Here is a 24,248-nt window from a genome sequence, read left to right as displayed (position 1 = left end):
TACTCATAGAATATAATCTAGATATTCATAGAATAGTGATGGGGTTCTGACTTATGAACTTGAAATATCCTTAATAATGTCACTGAGGTAGAGAGGGGAATGAAGAACGTTTACATTCTGTCAGAACATGTTATTGTTAGACATCAGGTATCCTATGGAAAGGATAAGGGCCACAGTCTGGTACAAGTCAACAGGACAGCCGTGAGTTAGGGAGGAATTTGGGCCAAGGTCAGGTTAGATGAAGTGAGAAAGAACAGGCATCAGTCCTGTCTAGCAACAGAGATGTATTGGCTGTCCAGATGTGTAAGGATAGAGACTCAGCATAGGAGGGTTTAAATACCAGTGCTTGTGTGAATATGTCTTGTCTTATGTAGCTGGGTGAATAAACTTGGTTTGAGCTTTACTATTCTTCCGTGAGTTTTTACTCTGTTTATTTAGAATCTATCAATATAATCTAGATATTCATAGAATATAATCTAGATATTCATAGAATATAATCTAGATATTCATAGCCTCTGCCACAGTGTATCATGTGGATCAGTGATTCATTAATATTTCTCAAATAGTTTCTGGCAGATATTTTGTGGTGATTATGTATTGACTACGTTCAATGAATACATAAACAAACAATGCATCCAGAAAAGGATCAGTGTGTGTGTGTGTGTGTACCTGTTAGGCCTACTGCTGATAGGTAGCTCTCTCTGCTCTCTCCCTCCCCTCTGTCTGTCCTTGATTGCAGGAGTGAAGTCTGGTGTGCGGGAGTCAGGGTTCCAGCTGCAGCTCATTCACCATATCACCTCAGCCTTTAAGACCCGGTCAAACTTACCACTCATCGTCAGATCATAGTCAAGACGACCATGTTAGTCTCGCTGCCGACTCAACCTGGTTATTTTTGCTCTTTGTGTTTTTGGTCTGTTCTATTTACTTTTTCTCCTGTGCCACAGATATTTGGAACCTGACTCCTGCCTCCGCTTCACTCCTGCCACCACCATCCTGCTCTCCATTACCGGACGTCTCTTTTGGACTCACCACGGACACTAGGACATTACGGTACCACACCTGCCCTGATCTGGATCTGTTACCCTCCCTGTACCTGGACTTGCGCTTCCCATATATTTGGAAACCTGGACTTTGAACATTGTAAATAAACCTGTTAAAACTTCTCTGGCTTGGTGTACTTGTCTGCATTTGGGTTCTTATCCAGTTAAATCATAACAGTATGATCTGACCAACATGAACCCAGCAGACAGTAGCTCGGATACCACCCCAGAGTGCACTCAAATTTGGACTGCCATAGCCAATCAGGGCATTTTACTTGGCCAACATGATACCCTGTTTAAAAACGATTGCTGAGGACAGTCAGGTGCTGCTTAATCAGGTTCAATTACTCTCCAATCAAGTAGCTGCCCTTACTACCCCTTCAGCCCAGATCAGAGAGCCTTTTGTTCCTGCTCCAGAGCGCTATGACGGGAACATGGGAACCTGTGGCGATTTTTGACTCAATGCTCGTTAGTGTTTGAACAACAGCCCCTCACCTACGCCTCAGAAAGAGCCCGTATTGCCTACCTTATCAACTCTACTAGCGGTTCCGCTCGTGCCTGGGGATCCGCGGTCTGGGAGAGTCAGTCGGACATTTGCAACGCTTACGTTGCCTTCACCACGGAGATGAGGAAGGTTTTTGACCACCCCGTACGAGGCAAGGAGGCTGCGAAACGGCTGTTTTCTCTTCGGCAGGGGGCTCGTAGTGTGGCGGAGATGGCAGTGGAGTTTCGGACTTTAGCAGCAGTGAGTGGTTGGAATGACGAGGCATTACAAGGAGTGTTCATCAATGCTTTGTCTGAGACCTTAAAAGATGAATTGGTGTCATATGATGAATCGCCAACGCTGGATAATCTTATTTCACTCACTATCAGGTTGGATAATCGGATTCGGGAGCGCCGCCGGGAGAGGAGTGTTAGTTCCAAGCAACCTGTCTGTCATCAACAAACTCCTCCCTGCATCGTCCCTACGGAGAGGCCGTGTCTTCCCGAGTCGATACGAGGAGCACTGAACCCGAAGCCATGGAGGTGGGTCGTGCACGGTTGTCCTCAGAGGAGCGTGCACGCGTCGTATTCAGGCTCGGGTCTGCCTGTATTGTGGAGAAGCTGGTCATTTCGTTCCTTCCTGCCCAGTTCGTCCGGGGAAAAGGGCCGGCTCATCATTAATGGGAGAAGTTTTGGTGAGCCGAGCAGCGGATTCTTCCTCTTCTCCCCGCATTCTGCTCCAGGCATCCCTCCAGTGGCAGTCCCAGAATTTCTCTGTTAGTGCGCTGATTGACTCTGGTGCCCGAAAGCTTTTTGGATAGAGAGTGGGCTCAACAAATGGATTTGGAGACTGTTCCTATGGACTGTCCGCTGCAGGCTAAGGGTCTAAATGGACAATTGTTGACCCGCATTACCCATCAGACTGTTCCTGTTTGTCTTAGAGTGTCGGGAAATCATCAGGAGAACATTCAATTCCATATTATCGACTGCCCACAGACTCCCCTGGTCCTTGGTATTCCCTGGCTCATAAAACACAATCCACACATTGATTGGGTGACAGGTAGCATTGTTTCATGGAGCACATTTTGTCATGTGAATTGTTTGTGTTCTGCTCAGACTCCTGCCAGTACTGTGCCTCAACCTCCACTGGAGTCCATGGATCTTTCTGCTGTTCCTGACGTGTATCATGACCTGGCATCCGTTTTCTGCAAACACAGAGCTACTTCTCTTCCTCCTCACCGGCCTTACGACTGCGCCATTGACCTCCAGCCAGGAGCCCCGCTCCCCAGCAGTCGCCTGTACAATCTCTCCCGGCCGGAGACGGAGGCTATGGAGAACTACATTCGGGACTCCTTGGCGGCAGGTATTATGCGTCCTTCCTCGTCACCTGTAGGAGCGGGATTCTTTTTTGTTGCTAAGAAGGATAAGACCCTCAGACCCTGTATTGATTACCGTGGACTTAACAACATCACCATTAAGAACAAGTATTCTCTGCCTTTGATTAATTCTGCTTTTCCCCTCCTTCATGGTGCTACCATCTTTACGAAACTGGATCTACGAAATCGTATCACCTGGTGCGCATTCGTAAGGGTGATGAATGGAAGACTGCCTTCAACACACCCTTGGGACATTTTGAGTATCGGGTTATGCCTTTTGGGTTGTCTAATGCCCCTGCTGTTTTTCAGGCACTAGTCAATGATGTCCTTCGGGACATGTTGAATCGGTTTGTTTTTGTCTATCTGGATGATATCTTGATTTTCTCAGAGTCCTCCCAGGAACATGAACTGCATGTGCGCCAGGTGTTGCAAAGGTTGTTGGAGAACAAACTGTTTGTGAAGATGGAGAAATGTGAATTTCATGTGTCTGAGACCTCTTTTTTGGGTTACATCATAGCTCAGGGGGAGCTGCGGATGGACCCAGCTAAGATCTCTGCTGTCACGGACTGGCCAGCTCCCTCTACCCGCAAACAACTTCAACGATTCCTGGGGTTTGCGAACTTCTATAGGAGGTTCATCAAGGACTACAGCCGCATTGCGGCGCCACTCACCGCTCTCACCTCCATCTCACGACCGTTCGCTTGGAATGAAGGGGCCGAATCAGCGTTCGAAGAACTGAAACATCGCTTCGCCTCGGCTCCCATTCTGATGCAGCCGGACCCCGACCGCCAGTTTGTCGTGGAGGTGGATGCATCCGACACTGGGGTAGGTGCAGTGTTGTCACAACGTTCTCCTGAAGATAACAAACTGCATCCCTGTGCTTTTCTCTCAAGGAAACTTTCTCAGGCAGAGAGGAATTATGATGTTGGAAATCGTGAACTGCTCGCCGTTAAGCTGGCTCTCGAGGAGTGGCGACATTGGTTGGAGGGGGCGGAACAACCCTTCATCGTTTGGACGGATCATAAGAATCTGGCTTACCTCCAGTCAGCGAAGCAGCTCAACCCCCGTCAAGCCAGGTGGGCACTATTTTTTGGGAGATTCAATTTTTCTCTGTCTTACCGTCCTGGGTCACGCAACGTCAAGCCTGACGCCCTGTCTCGTGTTCATTCGGCTGTTGATACTGGTAGTAACCCTGAACCCATTTTGCCTCCTACCTGCAGTATTGCAGTCATCACATGTGACATCGAGGGGATTGTTAGACAGGCTCAACATCATCAAGCTGACCCTGGGAGGGGTCCTCCTAACCGGATGTTTGTCCCTGAGTCTGCTCGCTCCCAGGTACTTCAGTGGGCTCACTCGTCTCCCCTTACCTGTCACCCTGGAGTTTCGCGGACCCCTTGACTTTGTGCGACGGAAGTTCTGGTGGGCCACGATGGAGGCGGACACTCGAGCCTTCATTGCTGCTTGTACGGTATGTGCACGAAGTAAAAACTCCACCCAGGCCAGCGCTGGTCATCTACGACCTCTACCTATACCCAGCCGGCCCTGGTCGCATATCGCTATGGATTTTGTCACTGGACTTCCCCTCATCTGGTAAGACTGTCATTCTTACGGTGATTGATCGTTTTTCTAAGTTCGCTCATTTTTTGGCCCTACCTAAACTGCCCACTGCCAGAGAGACGGCTGATATTTTGGTTGAACATGTGTTCCGCTCTCATGGTCTACCCACGGATATTGTCTCTGACAGGGGTCCCCAGTTTGTCTCCCAGGTGTGGAAAGCTTTCTGTAAAGCTTTGGGCATTACATCCAGCCTGTCCTCTGGATATCACCCCCAGACCAACGGGCAAGCCGAGAGAGCGAACCAGGAGATGGAGACCGCTCTTCGCTGTGTCACTGGGTCTAACCCTGGGTCATGGAGCTCCATGCTCCCCTGGGTGGAATATGCTCATAACACCTTGACTAACGCTTCCTCTGGTTTGTCTCCTTTTCTGTGTGCTCTGGGTTATCAACCTCCCCTGTTCCCTTCCCAAGAGAGGGAACTTGCGGTACCCTCGGTGCAGTCCCACATGCGCCCGCTGCTTCAAGGTCTGGAGGAAGGCCAGGGTAGCTCTGTCCCGAGCTTCGGCGTACATGCAGAGGCAAGCCAACCGTCACCGGTCCCAGGCTCCCGGTTACTCTCCTGGTCAAGAGGTATGGCTGAAGTCACGGGACCTTCCATTGAAGGTGGAGTCTAAGAAGATGGCGCCTCGTTTTATAGGACCGTTCAAGATACTGTCTATTGTTAACCCCTGCGCGGTTAAGCTACAGCTTCCTGCCTCCCTACGGGTTCATTCCACCTTTCATGTTTCCCAGATTAAGCCTGTGTCGGTTAGCCCTTTGTGCCCGCCCTCTCGTCCCCCTCCTCCGCCCAAGATCGTGGGTGGGGGTCCGGTCTACACTGTCCGGCGACTTCTGGATGTTCGCCGCCGAGGTCGTGGTTTCCAGTACCTGGTGGATTGGGAGGGTTATGGTCCCGAGGAACGTTCCTGGGTGCCCAGGAGCTTCATTGTGGATCCTGATCTGGTCCGAGAGTTTCATAGGTTACATCCCGATAAGCCCCGGCCGCCGCCAGGTGGCGTCCGTAGAGGGGGGTACTGTTAGGCCTACTGCTGATAGGTAGCTCTCTCTGCTCTCTCCCTCCCCTCTGTCTGTCCTTGATTGCAGGAGTGAAGTCTGGTGTGCGGGAGTCAGGGTTCCAGCTGCAGCTCATTCACCATATCACCTCAGCCTTTAAGACCCGGTCAAACTTACCACTCATCGTCAGATCATAGTCAAGACGACCATGTTAGTCTCGCTGCCGACTCAACCTGGTTATTTTTGCTCTTTGTGTTTTTGGTCTGTTCTATTTACTTTTTCTCCTGTGCCACAGATATTTGGAACCTGACTCCTGCCTCCGCTTCACTCCTGCCACCACCATCCTGCTCTCCATTACCGGACCTCTCTTTTGGACTCACCACGGACACTAGGACATTACGGTACCACACCTGCCCTGATCTGGATCTGTTACCCTCCCTGTACCTGGACTTGCGCTTCCCATATATTTGGAAACCTGGACTTTGAACATTGTAAATAAACCTGTTAAAACTTCTCTGGCTTGGTGTACTTGTCTGCATTTGGGTTCTTATCCAGTTAAATCATAACAGTACCCTGTCCCTGCATGCTGAGTAGCAGGGCAGATTCTGCTGCTCCAGTCTGTAATGGACTGAATGATCTGGCAGGGAGACGCCAGCCCACAGATCTACAGGAAATGTGCTGCTTCCAGCAGTGTGAAATGTGCCTGGATGTACAATAAGCTAGTGAGGTAGGTTCATCTCGCACGCTCGCACGCACGCACACACACACACACACAAATCCAGTGTGATAACCCCCGTGCTGTAGGTTTAACCGTGGCAGTGTGTGTGACATCACATGTTCTACAGTGTGAGGTGGACTGCAGAGAGAAAAAAAATAAGCCCTGATTCACCCTGCAGCAGCTCACCTCACCACCGTGCCAACTTCAGCCTCTGAGCCACCGAGGTTAGAGGTCAAGGCATTACATTACCACACAACATCAAGCCCCGAGCAGCCGAGCACAGAGCCCAGGCACAGAGTATACAGGCTCCACAGAGTGGTCAGAGCAACTCCCTGGGCGCTGGAGACATACAGTATGTGCAGGAGCAAGTGTGTTGTATTTACTGCTGTCTGTCTGTCCATGATTCTGTCTGTATTGGTGCTGGTCTGTATTAGCTGGTGCAAAGACAGGAAATCAATACACAAATAGTGCACAAATATGAAATGTTTGAACCGCAGTGAAGGGGTTGTCATACTCAGTTAGTATTAAGGGAACGTGTTTACTTGCTCTGCGGCAGGTCTGTAGACCAATGCAAAAACAATATTCAACCAAACATGCAGCCAGCAAATCAACATGACCTCATTTAAAATCTGTAAAAATACAATGTTGTTTGAGCAAGGTGATAAACCACACTAGAATGGCCTCCAAGGACTAATAAAATAAAATACATTTCTATTAGGCCTCCTGTAGCTCAGTTGGTAGAGCATGGCGCTTGCAACGCCAGGGTTGTGGGTTCGATTCCCACGGGGGGCCAGTATGAAAAAAATTTATGCACTCACTAACTGTAAATCGCTCTGGATAAGAGCGTCTGCTAAATGACTCAAATGTAAAAATGTATTCTATTCTAATGAACTACGTCTCCTCTGCTTCAGGCCCCCCCTCTGCTCTTTTTTCTCTTAGTTATTTTAAGCATTTTCTCTCGAGGGCTGGAGGTGCATGCAGAGGATGTTGCACAACGAGCTCCCCCAATTGTGATCCTAACAGACGTGGACTGACTGGAGTTATTCTGGGGCTGGAACCTGGAACAGTGTATTATCCACACATATCTCCCCCACTAACACAGGTCCTATCTATTTGCCTACCCTCTGTACTCTCCCCTGCTTACAGTGGCACTCAAAGACACAGTGGAGGAGACCTACAGTATAGCCAGGACATAAACACCCTGTCATCATCATCTTCACACATGCTACCAAAGCAGCAAAGATGGATCTCTCATTCTATGACTCTCTGGCGCCATCTGCTGATCAGCCTGCTTCAACTCTATTCTGCTGATCAGCCTGCTTCAACTCTATTCTGCTGATCAGCCTGCTTCAACTCTATTCTGCTGATCAGCCTGCTTCAACTCTATTCTGCTGAGTAGCCTGCTTCAACTCTATTCTGCTGAGTAGCCTGCTTCAACTCTATTCTGCTGAGTAGCCTGCTTCAACTCTATTCTGCTGATCAGCCTGCTTCAACTCTATTCTGCTGATCAGCCTGCTTCAACTCTATTCTGCTGAGTAGCCTGCTTCAACTCTATTCTGCTGAGTAGCCTGCTTCAACTCTATTCTGCTGATCAGCCTGCTTCAACTCTATTTAGGCGCAAGAAGCACCAAACTGAGACACAATCTGGGAAATAAGATATTTACATTTGTAGGAAATGATTTCGTACATGTCTAGTCAGATTGTGTGTGTGAATAGTGAGAGGTGTGAAAATGGTACAGTACCTCAAAGCCCACCACCCACAGTATGAGCTGTGTCTCTGACTCTGGGAAATAGGACTTGACTTGGGGGGACATGCCAATCAAGGCACAGTTGGTCGCCACGGCGATCACACTCATGGCCTCAAAGGCAAGCTGGAAGAAAAGAAAACACAGGAACTTTCCCCACTGACTGGTCTCCCTTTCCACCCCCATTCAAAACAATCATCAGAGTGATTAACTGAATCGGTCAGACAAACTTTTTTTATCCTAGAAAATGTTATCAAATTAAGTCAATCAAGCAACCAACCAACCAACCACACTAAAGTGAACTGATCTCTGAACTAAAATGTACAATAGTGAACTAAACAAAGTAGAAAGAGCTATTAGGTCAGTCTTACCTGCCACACCCCTATATTGGCTGCAGGTTCAGAGAAGGGTCTTTTGAACACCTTGCACATCTTGAAGGCATCGGAGTAGACCTCTGTGACATTGTTGAGCACCACCAGCACCGCGGCCAGAGGGTAGACACAGGAGAACAGGCTGACATAGCCAAACAGCAGGAACAGCTCTAGGTAGTCATCAAATGTTCCCTTAATAGAATACAACAGAGTTTATACAAATACATGGAGGTTAGACTACACTAGAGCATTACAATACCCACTTCAGCCACTGGACTCTTCCTTCATCTATGTCTTTGTCTAAACACTGCAGTAATACTTCACTTGATGGGGGTATACTGTGCATAAGGCACTCATAACAGCGTAACCAGTCAAGACAGCTATCCTAGTGGTTAAGAGCGTTGGGCCAGTAACCGAAAGGTCGCTGGTTCGAATCCCCGATCCGACTAGGTGAAAAATCTGTCAATGTGCCATTGAGCAAAGCATTAACCCTAATTGCTCCTATAAATCGCTCTGGATGAGAGCGTCTGCTAAATCACTCAAATGTAATGTAAAGACACCTTTATGTCCGTTGCAGTATCGTTCATATTCATAACAACCTCCCTAGTAACACATTCATTCCTCCAACTCACCAGGTAGGTGCTCATGTCCGCCTCCAGCTTGACCTGCTCAGAGAGGGGCAGCTCTCTGTCTCCCATGGTCTTAATCATTCTCTTATGGGCCTTCTTGTTCCTCCTCCTCTGGAGCCAGTAGGGTAGGAAGGCCTCCATGATCTGGTTCAGGATCTGAGACGTTATCAGCAGCGTGGCCAGACTCTGAAAGGCAATAGAAGAGGATATTGATAGTAGTAGTAGTAGTAGCAGTAGCAGTAGTAGTAGTCGCAGCAGTAGCAGCAGTAGTAACAGTAGTAGTAGCAGCAGTACCAATAGTAGTAGCAGCAGTAATAGTAGCAGTAGTAGTAACAGTAGTAGTAGTAGCAGTAGTAGTAGTAGTAGTAGTAGTAGTAGTAGTAACAGCAGTAGTAGTAGCAGCAGCAGTAACAGTAGTAGTAGTAGTAGTAGTAGTAGTAGTAGCAGCAGTACCAATAGTAGTAGCAGCAGTACCAATAGTAGTAGCAGCAGTAGTAATAGTAGCAGCAGCAGTAACAGTAGTAGTAGTAGTAGTAGTAGTAGTAGTAGTAGTAGTAGTAGTAGTAGCAGTAGTAGCAGTAGTAATAGTAGCAGCAGCAGTAGTAGCAGCAGCAGTAGTAACAGCAGTAGTAGCAGCAGTACCAATAGTAGTAGCAGCAGTAATAGTAGCAGTAGTAGTAACAGTAGTAGTAGTAGCAGTAGTAACAGTAGTAGTAGCAGTAGTAGTAACAGTAGTAACAGTAGTAGTAGTAGTAGTAGTAGTAGCAGCAGTAGTAGTAACAATAGTAGTAGTAGCAGCAGTAGTAGTAGCAGTAGTAGTAGTAGTAGCAGCAGTAGTAGTAGTAGTAGCAACAGTAGTAGTAGTAGTAGTAGCAGCAGTAGTAGTAACAGTAGTAGTAGTAGCAGTAGTAACAGTAGTAGTAGCAGTAGTAGTAGTAGTAGTAGCAGTAGTAGTAGTAGTAGTAGTAGTAGCAGCAGCAGCAGTAGTAGTAGCAGTAGTAGTAGTAGTAGCAGCAGTAGTAGTAACAATAGTAGTAGTAGTAACAGTAGTAGTAGTAGCAGTAGTAGTAGTAGTAGCAGCAGTACCAATAGTAGTAGCAGCAGTAGTAACAGTAGTAGTAGTAGCAGCAGCAGAAGTAGTAACAGCAGTAGTAGTAGTAGCAGTAGTAGTAGCAGTAGCAGTAACAGTAGTAGTAGCAGTAGTAGCAGTAGAAGCAGTACCAATAGTAGTAGCAGCAGTAGTAATAGTAGCAGCAGCAGTAACAGTAGTAGTAGCAGTAGCAGTAGTAGTAGCAGTAGTAGTAGTAGTAGTAGCAGTAACAGTAGTAGTAGCAGTAGTAGTAGTAGTAGTAGAAGCAGTACCAATAGTAGTAGCAGCAGTAGTAATAGTAGCAGCAGCAGTAACAGTAGTAGTAGCAGTAGCAGTAGTAGTAGCAGTAGTAGTAGTAGTAGTAGCAGTAACAGTAGTAGTAGCAGTAGTAGTAGTAGTAGTAGAAGCAGTACCAATAGTAGTAGCAGCAGTAGTAATAGTAGCAGCAGCAGTAACAGTAGTAGTAGCAGTAGTAGCAGTAGTAGCAGCAGTAGAAGCAGTAGTAATAGTAGCAGCAGCAGTAGTAGCAGCAGCAGTAGTAACAGCAGTAGTATAATCAGTACCAATAGTAGTAGCAGCAGTAATAGTAGCAGTAACAGTAGTAGTAGTAGCAGTAGTAACAGTAGTAGTAGCAGTAGTAGTAACAGTAGTAGTAGTAGTAGTAGCAGTAGTAGTAGTAGTAGTAGTAGTAGCAGCAGCAGAAGTAGTAACAGCAGTAGTAGTAGTAGCAGTAGTAGTAGCAGTAGAAGTAACAGTAGTAGTAGCAGCAGTAGAAGCAATACCAATAGTAGTAGCAGCAGTAGTAATAGTAGCAGCAGCAGTAACAGTAGTAGTAGCAGTAGCAGTAGTAGTAGCAGTAACAGTAGTAGTAGCAGTAGTAGTAGTAGTAGTAGTAGAAGCAGTACCAATAGTAGTAGCAGCAGTAGTAATAATAGTAGCAGCAGCAGTAACAGTAGTAGTAGCAGTAGTAGCAGCAGTAGCAGCAGTAGTAATAGTAGCAGCAGCAGTAGTACTAGTAGCAGTAAACGACTCTGGCAGCATCCCAAATTGTACCCTTTTCCCTTTACAATGAAACACAATAACAGCATTGGGGATATTGCTAGTAGTGAGAGTCTTATATATCTATCTCTGTCTCTGTTGCTAGTGCCTCTAGCCGTCCATGTCTGGTATGATGGATCACTTGAATAGGAATGTCTAAGGCCGAAGGCTAGTAGTGACCAATGATGTGTATAAACTCTGGATTGCTGATGTTATGTATTGGCCATTTGAGACGCTTTGAAGCCACCAGTCGGCCATATTGGCACTCCCCAGTAGGAGCAGAACTCCATAGGAATGAATGGAATTCTACAGTATTTCAATAAAATTACATGTATTTAAGATATTTTGTTGTTGTAGTGAGGACAGTAACAATAGAACTCTCCCCCCCCAAAAAAAAGTATATATTTTTTGTTTTGCAATAAGGTGTCTGTAATAGAATAAACATGTCAAAAACAAATGTAGACATTTATAAATGCATTTCTATAGCTTCCAAAATCTTGTTTACAATGGAGGAGTACCAAGATGGCTGCACAGTGGCTTCAATACAGCGCCCCCCTGTCAGTCATCCAGGGTACAGTGGGGAAAAAAAGTATTTAGTCAGCCACCAATTGTGCAAGTTCTCCCACTTAAAAAGATGAGAGAGGCCTGTAATTTTCATCATAGGTACACGTCAACTATGACAGACAAAATAAGATTTTTTTTCTCCAGAAAATCACATTGTAGGATTTTTTATGAATGTATTTGCAAATTATGGTGGAAAATAAAAGTTTCTCAATACTTTGTTATATACCCTTTGTTGGCAATGACATAGGTCAAATGTTTTCTGTAAGTCTTCACAAGGTTTTCACACACTGTTGCTGGTATTTTGGCCCATTCCTCCATGCAGATCTCCTCTAGAGCAGTGATGTTTTGGGGCTGTCGCTGGGCAACACGGACTTTCAACTCCCTCCAAAGATTTTCTATGGGGTTAAGATCTGGAGACTGGCTAGGCCACTCCAGGACCTTGAAATGCTTCTTACGAAGCCACTCCTTTGTTGCCCGGGCGGTGTGTTTGGGATCATTGTCAAGCTGAAAGACCCTGATGGAAGGAGGTTTTCACTCAAAATCTCACGATACATGGCCCCATTCATTCTTTCCTTTACACGGATCAGTCGTCCTGGTCCCTTTGCAGAAAAACAGCCCCAAAGCATGATGTTTCCACCCCCATGCTTCACAGTAGGTATGGTGTTCTTTGGATGCAACTCAGCATTCTTTGTCCTCCAAACACGACGAGTTGAGTGGTTTCATCTGACCATATGACATTCTCCCAATCCTCTTCTGGATCATCCAAATGCACTCTAGCAAACTTCAGACAGGCCTGGACATGTACTGGCTTAAGCAGGGGGACACATCTGGCACTGCAGGATTTGAGTCCCTGGCGGTGTAGTGTGTTACTGATGGTAGGCTTTGTTACTTTGGTCCCAGCTCTCTGCAGGTCATTCACTAGGTCCCCCCGTGTGGTTCTGGGATTTTTGCTCACCGTTCTTGTGATCATTTTGACCCCACGGGGTGAGATCTTGCGTGGAGCCCCAGATCGAGGGAGATTATCAGTGGTCTTGTATGTCTTCCATTTTCTAATAATTGCTCCCACAGTTGATTTCTTCAAACCAAGCTGCTTACCTATTGCAGATTCAGTCTTCCCAGCCTGGTGCAGGTCTACAATTTTGTTTCTGGTGTCCTTTGACAGCTCTTTGGTCTTGGCCATAGTGGAGTTTGGAGTGTGACTGTTTGAGGTTGTGGACAGGTGTCTTTTATACTGATAACAAGTTCAAACAGGTGCCATTAATACAGGTAACGAGTGGAGGACAGAGGAGCCTCTTAAAGAAGAAGTTACAGGTCTGTGAGAGCCAGAAATCTTGCTTGCTTGTAGGTGACAAACTACTTATTTTCCACCATAATTTGCAAATAAATTCATAAAAAATCCTACAATGTGATTTTCTGGAGAAAAAAAATCTCAATTTGTCTGTCATAGTTGACGTGTACCTATGATGAAAATTACAGGCCTCTCTCATCTTTTTAAGTGGGAGAACTTGCACAATTGGTGGCTGACTAAATACTTTTTTCCCCCACTGTATATATACAGTGAGGGAAAAAAATATTTGATCCCCTGCTGATTTTGTATGTTTGCCCACTGACAAAGAAATGATCAGTCTATAATTTTAATGGTAGGTTTATTTGAACAGTGAGAGACAGAATAACAACAACAAAATCCAGAAAAACAAATGTCAAAAATGTTATAAATTGATTTGCATTTTAATGAGGAAAATAAGTATTTGACCCCCTCTCAATCAGAAAGATTTCTGGCTCCCAGGTGTCTTTTATACAGGTAACGAGCTGAGATTAGGAGCATACTATTAAAGGGAGTGCTCCTAATCTCAGCTTGTTACCTGTATAAAAGACACCTGTCCACAGAAGCAATCAATCAATCAGATTCCAAACTCTCCACCATGGCCAAGACCAAAGAGCTCTCTAAGGATGTTTTTCTGCTAAGGGGACAGGACAACTACACCGCATCAAAGGGACGATGGACGGGGCCATGTACCGTCAAACTTGGGTGAGAAACTCCTTCCCTCAGCCAGGGCATTGAAAATGGGTCGTGGATGGGTATTCCAGCATGACAATGACCCAAAACACACAGCCAAGGCAACAAAGGAGTGGCTCAAGAAGAAGCACATTAAGGTCCTGAAGTGGTCTAGCCAGTCTCCAGACCTTAATCCCATAGAAAATCTGTGGAGGGAGCTGAAGGTTCGAGTTGCCAAATGTCAGCCTCGAAACCTTAATGACTTGGAGAAGATCTGCAAAGAGGAGTGGGACAAAATCCCTCCTGAGATGTGCGCAAACCTAGTGGCCAACTACAAGAAACGTCTGACCTCTGTGATTGCCAACAAGGGTTTTTCCACCAAGTACCAAATCATGTTTTGCAGAGGGGTCAAATACTTTTTTCCCTAATTAAAATGCAAAACAATTTATAACATTTTTGACATGCGTTTTTCTGGATTGTTTTGTTGTTATTCTGTCTCTCACTGTTCAAATAAACCTACCATTAAAATTATAGACTGATCATGGCTTTGTCAGTGGGCAAATGTACAAAATCAGCAGGGGATCAAATACTTTTTTCCCCTCACTGTACACATCATTGGTAGCGACCCACCTGTCTGAGAAGCACCATGTCCTGCATCACAAAGGCAATGTAGAACAGGGAGGCAAAACAGTTGAAGAAGTTGAACTGGGGAGAGAAGAGAGGAGATTACAGAAAAACTGTTAACAAAAGGATTTACAAAATCGATGGTAACTTGAAATTATCATGGAAACAAACCAATTTTATTTAAGACTCACCACCAATACTTTAAGGACCAGGTGATTTTGAAATGTTGACTCAAGCCTGTGGTTTTCTAAAACAAAAATAACATTTTGACTTCAGAAACATTTTATCTTCTATCTAGAATGGTACGCATGAATCAAGTCAACAACTTTCCCTACAGTCATCAAAAAGAACAAGAGAAACACAGGAGACACCTCTGTAGCATTAAGAAAATGTATTTTTAGCCTCAATGATTTGTGTGTTCTGTTGTTTTCTGCATAGTTAAAACCTTGTATATTTTATAAAATATGAACTAAAATGCTTTCATCCACCCATCCATTCATCCACCCATCCAACCCCACTCACCCCAGCCAGTGAGGAACTCTGCAGCATATCGGTATATGAGGTTCATGATCTCTATAACCACAGCATAGATAATACTGGGGATAAAAATCAGCACTCCCGTCCAGAAGGTAGGCTCCTCATCATGGATCATCAACGCCCAGCCCTCCATGTCAAAGTAGATCATCATGACGTAGAGAGACAGGTAGAGGCACAGCAGCACAAAAGGAACAGACACCAGGTAGATCCTCAGCTGACGCTTGGCGTTTGAGTAGAGGGGCTCCGCCCGCCCCGTGACGGGGTTGACGCCCAAGACGCCGTGGAAGCCCGGCCTCGGCTCCTCAAATGCTTTCTTCCTGCTCAGGGTGCCCCAGCCGTATGCCAGCGAGGCGCTGAGGCGCTTCCACAACTCCAGGATCACCGTGCACCACACCAGGTTGAAGCCGGCGAACAACGTGAACTTGTCGTAGTCCTCAAAGTCGAAGAGGTAGTAGGGGATCCCTATGAGGGCCATGGGGATCAGGGCCAAGGTGAAGTACTCCAGGAAACCAAAGTAGAGCGCCATACCCTCACCAAAGTAATGCCTGATGTCATCTGGATGGACCATGGGGAATCATTACATTTACATTTACATTTTAGTCATTTAGCAGACGCTCTTATCCAGAGCGACTTACAGTAGCAATTAGGGTTAAGTGCCTTGCTTAAGGACACATCGACAGATTTTTCACCTAATCATGGGGAGGATTTAGTCACAAACTAGGTATTCGAAGGTGCTTAGAATGTTCGGTGTCTTGTACATGGTGATAGCCTAATCACTTTACATATACCAGTGAAGTTCATAGTGTAGCCTTAGGTGTAGCCTAAGTGTAGCCTTAGGATTCAAATGGCTAAATGATAAAGCCACGGCGACTGTAACTTACCAAGAGGCTGGAAGGACAACTTGATCTTTTTGAACCAGGAAAAGGAAAGCCTCTTTAGTTCCTCCTTCTCATGCAGAGGGAAAACTTGGACAAGGATCCCCTTTGATTGCATTCTGCGTACTGAGATTAGATTAAAAACAGAAGAGTCAGTCCATTCACATTTTCCCCAAGTCTCCTGACGCTATTTGTCATGTGATTCTAGCCATCTTTATTATATTAACATAACGAAATTTGAACTAGTAGCCAATGCCAGTGTTTCCCAACTCCAGTCCTCGAGTACCTCCAACAGAACACATTTTTATTGTTGCCTCGGACAAACTCACCTTATTCAACTCATTGAGGGCTTGATGATTAGCTGACAAGTTGAATCAGATGTGCTTGTCCAGGGCTACAGTAAAAATGTGTACTGTTGGGGATACTGGAGGACTGGAGTTGGGAAACGCTGGCCTATGCAGTCTATAGATGTTCTTCTTTTGGTGAGCAATAATTCCCTTGTTAAGTTATTGAAGTGCTAAAAATGACTCTGACAACATTGGCTACTTGAGAGCAATGAAAACAGTTGAGTTGTTTTCCATCGAGTTTGAACTGTTAACTTTCCTCATAATGAGAGAAAGCTTAGTTTTCTAAAACAATAACATACAGACAATGGAGGGGACCCATATATAATGTAATAGTATATTTGTATAAAAATAAAAAGCAATGAAAAACGTAATTTCATCCGTCATTTCTTGACATTATTTCCAAAACATTGCATTATTTTTCTATCCAATTGGTTAAGCTGAATAGCAGACTATCTGCTCAGCGAGAGCATTGACTCCTTATCTCGTATTTGAATAATCCACTGATATTTGCATATGTATTGCCCTTATTGCAGACACTGATGAGGAGACAATGTGAGGATTATGTATGTTATGTTTCAAATATGGTATTGGCTTCAGACCTGGGTTCAAATAGTACTGGTTTTCATTCGTGCTGCACTTGATTGAGCTTGCCCAGAGCCATGCATAAGATATATACACCTGACTCTGCCATCAGCATGACTCAACAGGAACAGGGATTCGTCGGACCAGGTGATGTTTTTCCACTTCTCAATTGCCCAGTATTGGTGATCAAGTGCCCACTGGAGTCGCTTCTTCTTGTTTTTAGCTGATAGGAGTGGAACCCAGTGTGGTCGTCCGCTGCAACAGCCCATCCGTGACAAGGACTGACGAGTTGTGTGTTCCGAGATGCCATTCTGCATACCACTGTCGTACTGTGCCGTTATTTGCCTGTTTGTGGCCCGCCTGTTAGCTTGCACAATTCTTGCCATTCTCCTTAGACCTCTCATCAACGAGCTGTTTTCACCCACAGGACTGCCGCTGACTGGATGTTTTTTGTTTGTCGCACCATTCTCGGAAAACCCTAGACGCTGTAATGCATGAAAGGATACTGGAACCTTCGCGCCTGGCACCGACGATCATATCACACTCGTTTTGCCCATTCTAACGTTCAATCGAACATTAACCGAATGCCTCGATGCCTGTCTGCATGCTTTATATAGCAAGCCACGGCCACGTGACTCACTGTCTGTAGGAGCGCACCATTTTCGTGAATGGGTGGTGTACCTAATAAACTGCCCACTGAGTGTACATTAATAATAATAATAATAATATGCCATTTAGCAGACGCTTTTATCCAAAGCGACTTACAGTCATGCGTGCATACATTTTTGTGTATGGGTGGTCCCGGGGATCGAACCCACTACCTTGGCGTTACAAGCGCCGTGCTCTACCAGCTGAGCTACAGAGGACCACATGACTCTGGACTTACATGACTCTGAGCTTCCCTAGCACAATGGAACCAATGGAATAGTCCCAAAAGTGCAAACCCTGCCCATCTGGCATTCCAATCCAGGCAGCAGGCTCAGAGTATTTGAAAGAAAATATATACTATTTGAACCCAGGTTTGATGACTGTGCACCCAGTGTTTCAGTGTGGCTGAGGTCATAGGGTCAATGCTGTACTTACTGACTGACTTCCCTGGATATAGTTTCATTTTAGGATATCCGGGCACCTGGGCCTCATCCTTGGCCCTCAGGTTGTCCAGTTCATGTTTTATGATGTATTGACACTCTGCCATGCTCAGAAAACCATCCCCATCAGCTGTAGTTTACAGACACAGACAATTAACACAGTTACAGTCACTTTACAATACAATACAATAACGTGCTCACTAGTGTAGTAATGATGTTTACTTAAACAACACGTTGTATTAACATATCAATCTAGTTATTGCATTGTACTGTAATTGTACTGTAATATAGTTGTAATAATATATTACAGCAAATAATAAAATACTACACCTCATCTATAGTACATACAATAAGGAATAGGGTGCCATTTGTGACATACCCTAGATTACCTTGGAACTCTTTGAAGTTGTGCTTGTTGGCATACGTGAAGCCTCTCATGGAGCCGTCGTTGAACTCCTTGAAGAGGCCCACGTTCTCAGCTCCGTATAGGAGCCTTTGCCAGGAGGCCCCCACCACGTACACATTGGGGTTGTCCTTCTCCATGCCCTGGGCCCCTGGGGTCAGCTGCTCCACCAGCAGCTCAGCCCCTAACACAGCAGAGGAATCAGGACAGGTAGGAAGGTGTCAATAGACTACGTTTTGGTCCCAAATGACACCCTATTCCCTTTATAGTGCACTACTTTTGACCAGGGCACATAGGGCTCTGGTCAAAAGTAGTGCACTATGTAGGGAATAGGGTGACATTTTGGGACGTCACCTAGGACAACAATATTGTATCAACAGAGCCAGACTGACTGGTTAATAGATACAGTAACTAAAAGGGACTTTCACACTATTGTACTGAACCGTGCTCTTTTCAGTGAGTATTTCATGATATAAGCGATTAGGTCAGCCTGCTTTGTTTCCACATAGCTTATCACAGGTGGCATCAGGGCCCGTATTAATAAAGCATCTCAGAGTACGAGTGTGATCTAGGATCAGTTTTGCCATTTAGATCATAATAATATTTTATAAACAGATCCTAGATCAGCACTCCTACTCTGAGCCTCTTTGTGGAAACGGGCCCAGATATGTTATCGGGCCAGTTTAGCTCACTTTCAGAGAGCACGTTAGCGTGAAAGCCAAATCTTTAACATTTGTATAACAGAGAAGAAGAAGCAGAGGCAAAGTGAAAAGGGATTGAGAAAAGACTGTTTCAAATGTTTCAGATCTCTGTTTCCAACATACAGTAGGTAAGCTAAGCTCAATGTACTGTACCTCCATCTTGCTGCTTGTCTCTGATCCGGTCTAGTAACCATGCGATGGCTTCCTCTTTGGTTTCCGAAGCCAACTCGATGACCACCAGAGGGGCAAATGTTGAGCCATCACTGTCAGAAACTGACAAGCCTTTTTGCATTTTCCCCTCTCCCTGTGAAGCCTGGAGAGAGACAAGAAAGGAAACAAATGAATTAAACATGACTGTGCCTACAGGGACCAAAACGACAGGGCCAGAATATCATTCTTCAGTTTGAATGTTTCAATTCAAAGTCAAAGTATGTGTGTACAGTAATTGTATGTTTTATATAGCCAATGTTGGTTATGTATTTAGGCTATTTAAATCTATAAAACATGATCGGTTGTTGCACATTCAAATGTTGCTCTAGGTAACCAAATTGCTTACTGCTCCTCATGTGCAAAGTTGCAGCACCTTTACCTGGCCTAAAACAATCTACAGGAATTAGCCTATCTTATATTACCTAACAAGGTGTGGTATGTTCAGGGGTTCAGCCTAGAGGCGTTTTACTAGTCTGAGTACCAGTCTCTTTAGCTAACATTCCACTCCTTGACACTCCTTGTAATCGCCAAAGAGGCTGGTCTTTCAGCAATCTCAACGTTCAATAGAGAGAAATAGTAATGGCGTCTTTTTGTTGGCACTAACCCCGCCATTGTTCGTTGGACAAAGCTTATGGGGAAATTAATAGAGTTTTTGTAGGTTTTTGGCTAAAGAGACTGGTCTGATTCAGAGGGGTTGGGTTAAATGCGGAAGACACATTTCAGTTGAATGAATTCAGTTGTACAACTGACTAGGTATCCCCGTTTCCCTTTCCCAGGCTAGCGTTTTACAGTCTGAAGTCGGTAACTTCTGAAGTTGACTTTAGATTGTAAAACGCCTTCTATTTTAGTCATTATTATGGCTTGGGTTCAGCCCAATATATTGATGTGTCATTCGACTGTTTACTTTAGAGTTGAATCGCAAAGGCTTAAAAACAGATTTTTTATGTATTAAAGATGTTAAACTTTAATTTGCCTCCAAAATCTGATTCTGAACCTCAGCTAAAGCTGGCTACTGACAGTGACAGCTCAATGTTTTGGTGTGAGAGAGGGCGGGGATTGAACCGCACGTTCGTTACAGTGTCTATGGGTGGATATAAACACTGTTACAGGGTTTACTCATGATTGCTTCATCTGAAGAAATGTGCTGATCTTTGACGTAACATTGTCACGTACAACTGTGAAACATTTGAAGCAAATCGGAAAAGGAGATACCGGTAGGCCTTTAACATCAACAAATCTCTATAAACAAGGCTACTCACCACGTCCTTCGTTCGCTGTCGCAATAAGGTCTAATTTTAAAGGTTGCCCGCGATACCCAAGTCGACAATAAAAACCTATTTCGAATCTTCTCTGGTCTTTCTTAGGAATCAGAAGAGTTGCTTGACTTCTGCTTCTCCACGTCACTGACAGGCAAGCGCGGCTGTAGACTTCAGCCCGCAGTTATCACACCCACCAACGTGCTATGCTGTGTGTGTGTAGGCCTACATAGCATAGAGATAGTTAGAGGACGCAACATTGTATCTGTCCTATTATGGCGTCTGTGAGAGCATGGGCAGTGTAGTCAATTTTGTTATTCTGCTACTTCTATGAGTTAGTAACAAAGTGAAAGGGTGCATACTGCCACCTGGAGTGTGTTGTTTGAAAAGGTACAAAGCCAAGGTTGGTGATTAAATGCCACCTGCAGTTATGGAACGTTTGCTCACACATATAATTCATTGACTGATCCCTCCTGATGACCTGGACGGAATTATGTGATCATTCCTTAACCCATAGTAAGTCCCACCCAATCGACTACTTCAAAATGGTGAAAGTACTCAAAGGCGCTGCCCCATGCTAAAATAGGCTTTTGAGAACTAGAGTCCTCTATCTATCTCTATGGTACTTAGGCAAATAAATCACTACAAGAACAGTTTCTATGGGAATTCCTCATTTGAATAGAAATCTAACACGTTTTTCTAGTAGGACAGGCATACGACATATGTCTTATTGTGAAAAAATACAGTAGTTATAATGTTGACAATCTGGTGAGGGTTAGTATGATTATCTTGTTCCCAGGATACAAGTAGGTTGATATCAGGTAAAATGGGCCATCAGGTAAAATGGGCCATTTAAGGTTTGGGGGTCCCAGCCCCTCTGGAATTTAGAGCCAATGACTGCAAAGGATTTCAAACTGTTGTCATAACTGTACTTGACAAGTAACAGGTGATTTGATTGGTTCATGGTTGCTATGGTGGGCAGTGCAATAATTCAAATCAAGACTGCACCAGAAAGCTGCATGGTGAGTAGCCTGGCATACCAAATCTAACTAAACTATTATAAGGATGATAAATCTGTAAAAAACAACAACATGCCCATAAAAAACTATGCATAATATCTGTCTTGATGGCATCAATCAGAAATAATGTTGTTAGTTTGGTATATGAACATATTTTTTGAAAAAGTGATGCTTTTTTGGGGGGCCCAATTTACCTTAACCCCTTGAGGTAAAATGGGCCACATGGTTTCAGCTAAAATGGGCCATCATTTGTGTCACTCACAAACACACATACACATGTGTTTGAGTGTGTGTGAGTGAGTTTGTGTGTAAGGGTGTGTGTTTGTGTTTGTATGTGTATGTACGTGCATACACACACACACACACACACACACACACACACACCATGACCCCCCCCAACAGTAATAATGGTAGTATTTTATTTACAGTGAGTATGGCAAACGAGAAGGAAGCGAGAGGAGAGGAGAGAGGGAGAAGGAAAGAGAGAGGAAGTGAGAGGAGAAGGAAGGATGAGAGAGGAGACAAGCAGAGGAGACAGGAAGTGAGAGAACAGGTGAGGAGAAAGGAATGCAGAGGAAATGAGAGGAGACAGAACGAGAGAAAAGAGAGGAGGAGCAAGGACCAGAGAGGAAAGGATACAAAGATAAAACAGGGAGGGAAAGGAAGGCCAAACAACTACAATCTGTGGAAAGAGGAGAGGATGAAGGGTGCCTTAGATGAATACAGGGAGGGAGTGAAGAAAGGAATTACAGTGAGTGTGCACTTCTTATCACGAGCATGGGGTGTGCCGCGATCCACACTGCAAAGACGCATCAGCGGAAAGGTGACTGGCAGTGAACATGTGTCAGGGCGGAAGCCCTACCTTCCAGAGGAGGCGGAAAGGGAGCTTGCTGCCACCCTCAAGACATTGGCGCAGAGGGGGTTTCCCTTCACAAAGCGTGATGTCCAGCAAGTGGCCTTTGATTTTGCAGCCAACAACGACATATCTGGTTTCTCCCTGACAGCAGGAAGGGCCGGATATTACTGGTTTCAGAACTTTCTAAGCGAAACCCAGAGCTTGGGATGCGCAAGCCAGAGGTCCTGTCTGCAGCACGGGCTGCTGGACTTAACAAAGAGGTGGTTAGCCAGTGGTTTAACCAGTATGAGAACCTTTTGGTCGAGCTGGGTATTGAGGGCACACCGTCACATATATGGAACTGTGACGAGTCTGGGCTTCAGGACCAGTTCAGTTCGACAAAGGTTGTTGGACAGGTTGGCCAGCCATGTGTGGAGGTGTGTGCCGGAGAGAAGGGGGAGACAACAACTTGTCTGGCAGCGTTCAATGCAGAAGGTACATACAGTCGAACAATAATTATTTTTAAGGGGAAGCGTGTTCGTTCTGAGTGGCTACAGGGATGCCCGGAGAACACCAGCGTAAGGTGTTCAGACAATGGCTGGATTACCTCTGACCTCTTTCTGGAATGGGGTCAAATGTTCATTCAGTCCCTCCCCAGGGATGACCCCAGGCCCCATCTTCTCCTCCTTGACGGCCACAGTAGCCACGTCTATAATCTGGAATTTATTAAGCTACTGAAAAGCAAGAATGTGCACATCATGTGCTACCCTCCCCACACAACCCATGCGCTGCAACCGGCGGACAAGGCCCTCTTCAAGAGTCTAAAGCACCACTGGGACCAGGAAGGGAGGAAGTGGACAAGGATGATGGCTGAATTTTTGTTTAATGCAGTTTAAATGTTATGTGGCTGTATAAGCAACTGTGTTTTAAAATTAAAATTGATGATAAATGACTATTTCCCTTTGGAGTTTGACTGGCCCATTTTACCTGAAGCTGTGGCCCATTTTACCTGAAACTGCTCATGCAACAAATGTTGGCAGAGCTGATGTTTCAAGAACTGTAGGGCCTAAATAATTATATTTTATTAAATAATTTCAACACAAAATTATCAAAAACAGTCATTATTAATCATAAAAACACATGGAAAAGGCATATATGGTATTGTATTATTGTCCCAAACGATTTACCAAAAAGTGGCCCAATTTAGCTGATGTCACCCTATAGGCTCTTATTAGTTAGGTTTGGCTAGGCTATTATTAGTTTTGAGGTTGTCATATAAACACAGAATCCATAACATTGCATTGCGTTGTCTCCGACAAGATAGCCTATCGAATACGCCTACCAACTGTTGTGGAAATAATTGTATTTGACCATACCAGAGTTAATTTGTGGCGGAGAGGTGTGTATCTTCCGAAATCTCATCTACCACAGTGTCAGTAAAAAGACGCGTTCTTCTTCAGGAGATTATTCACTAGTCTGATTCCGTTGTAAAACGTTTGGTCTGTTGCAAAACGTTTTACAACGGAAGCCGTTTACTCCAAACGGAAAACGTTTTGCAACGAAAACTAGAGTTTATATTGGACAAATGTAGGTAGGGCCCTCCCGGTCTCGTTCCGTTTGCTCAGAGAGGAAGCGACGAAGTGAGAAGTTTTAATCGTCCCAAAATCTGTCCTCGAAAATAAGCCAACGATGTGAAGAATTTGGTCAACAAAAAAATGTAATTGCTCATTTGCTACTTGACGCTTATTTGATCTAATAGAAGTTTCATAAATCTTAGGTGTTATGAATGCGCTGATATAAGTGGATACACGTGGCAATTCGGCAACATTGAAAAAAGGGTACTTTATATCTGAGTTGTGCCTGTTGTCATAGCTTCTGTCCCCAGCCAAGGAGGGCCTACAGCAACACCTAGAAATTCTGCGCAGATTCTGTCCGACCTGGGCCCTGACAGTGAATCTCAGTAAGACAAAAATAATGGTGTTCCATAAAAGGTCCAGTTGCCAGGGTCACAAATACAAATTCCATCTAGACACACTTGCCCTAGAGCACACCAAAAACTATACCTACCTCAGCCTAAACACCAGCGCCACAGGTAACTTCCACAAAGC

At 44.9% G+C, this 24,248-nt stretch overlaps 1 protein-coding gene across 3 annotated transcripts in view; it reads right to left on the bottom strand.

Annotated features, from left to right (window-relative positions):
* The window catches only part of LOC121543293 (anoctamin-10), a 50,968-nt gene extending 27,350 nt beyond the window's left edge, over nucleotides 1–23,618 (bottom strand). The window contains exons 1-11 of one of the 3 annotated variants that reach the window (XM_045226265.1): nucleotides 23,517–23,618; nucleotides 18,974–19,133; nucleotides 18,106–18,303; nucleotides 17,712–17,846; nucleotides 15,706–15,825; nucleotides 14,810–15,379; nucleotides 14,479–14,534; nucleotides 14,294–14,368; nucleotides 8,979–9,161; nucleotides 8,347–8,538; nucleotides 7,973–8,101 (exon numbers count right to left, since the gene is read on the bottom strand). In XM_045226265.1, coding sequence (XP_045082200.1) covers nucleotides 7,973–8,101; nucleotides 8,347–8,538; nucleotides 8,979–9,161; nucleotides 14,294–14,368; nucleotides 14,479–14,534; nucleotides 14,810–15,379; nucleotides 15,706–15,825; nucleotides 17,712–17,846; nucleotides 18,106–18,303; nucleotides 18,974–19,112 — 1,797 coding nt within the window. In that variant the 5' untranslated portion in view covers nucleotides 19,113–19,133; nucleotides 23,517–23,618. Of the gene's footprint in view, nucleotides 1–7,972; nucleotides 8,102–8,346; nucleotides 8,539–8,978; nucleotides 9,162–14,293; nucleotides 14,369–14,478; nucleotides 14,535–14,809; nucleotides 15,380–15,705; nucleotides 15,826–17,711; nucleotides 17,847–18,105; nucleotides 18,304–18,973; nucleotides 19,134–20,289; nucleotides 20,488–23,516 lie in introns of those variants that run through there. The other 2 variants (XM_045226264.1, XM_041853051.2) reach the window with 2 other exon arrangements.
* Nucleotides 23,619–24,248: the final 630 nt, after the last annotated feature.

Source organism: Coregonus clupeaformis, chromosome 17 (assembly GCF_020615455.1).
Source record: "Coregonus clupeaformis isolate EN_2021a chromosome 17, ASM2061545v1, whole genome shotgun sequence".
Classification (NCBI taxonomy): Eukaryota; Metazoa; Chordata; class Actinopteri; order Salmoniformes; family Salmonidae; genus Coregonus; species Coregonus clupeaformis.
Note: the sequence above shows the minus strand (reverse complement) of the source record. Positions and strands in the feature narration are given on the sequence as shown.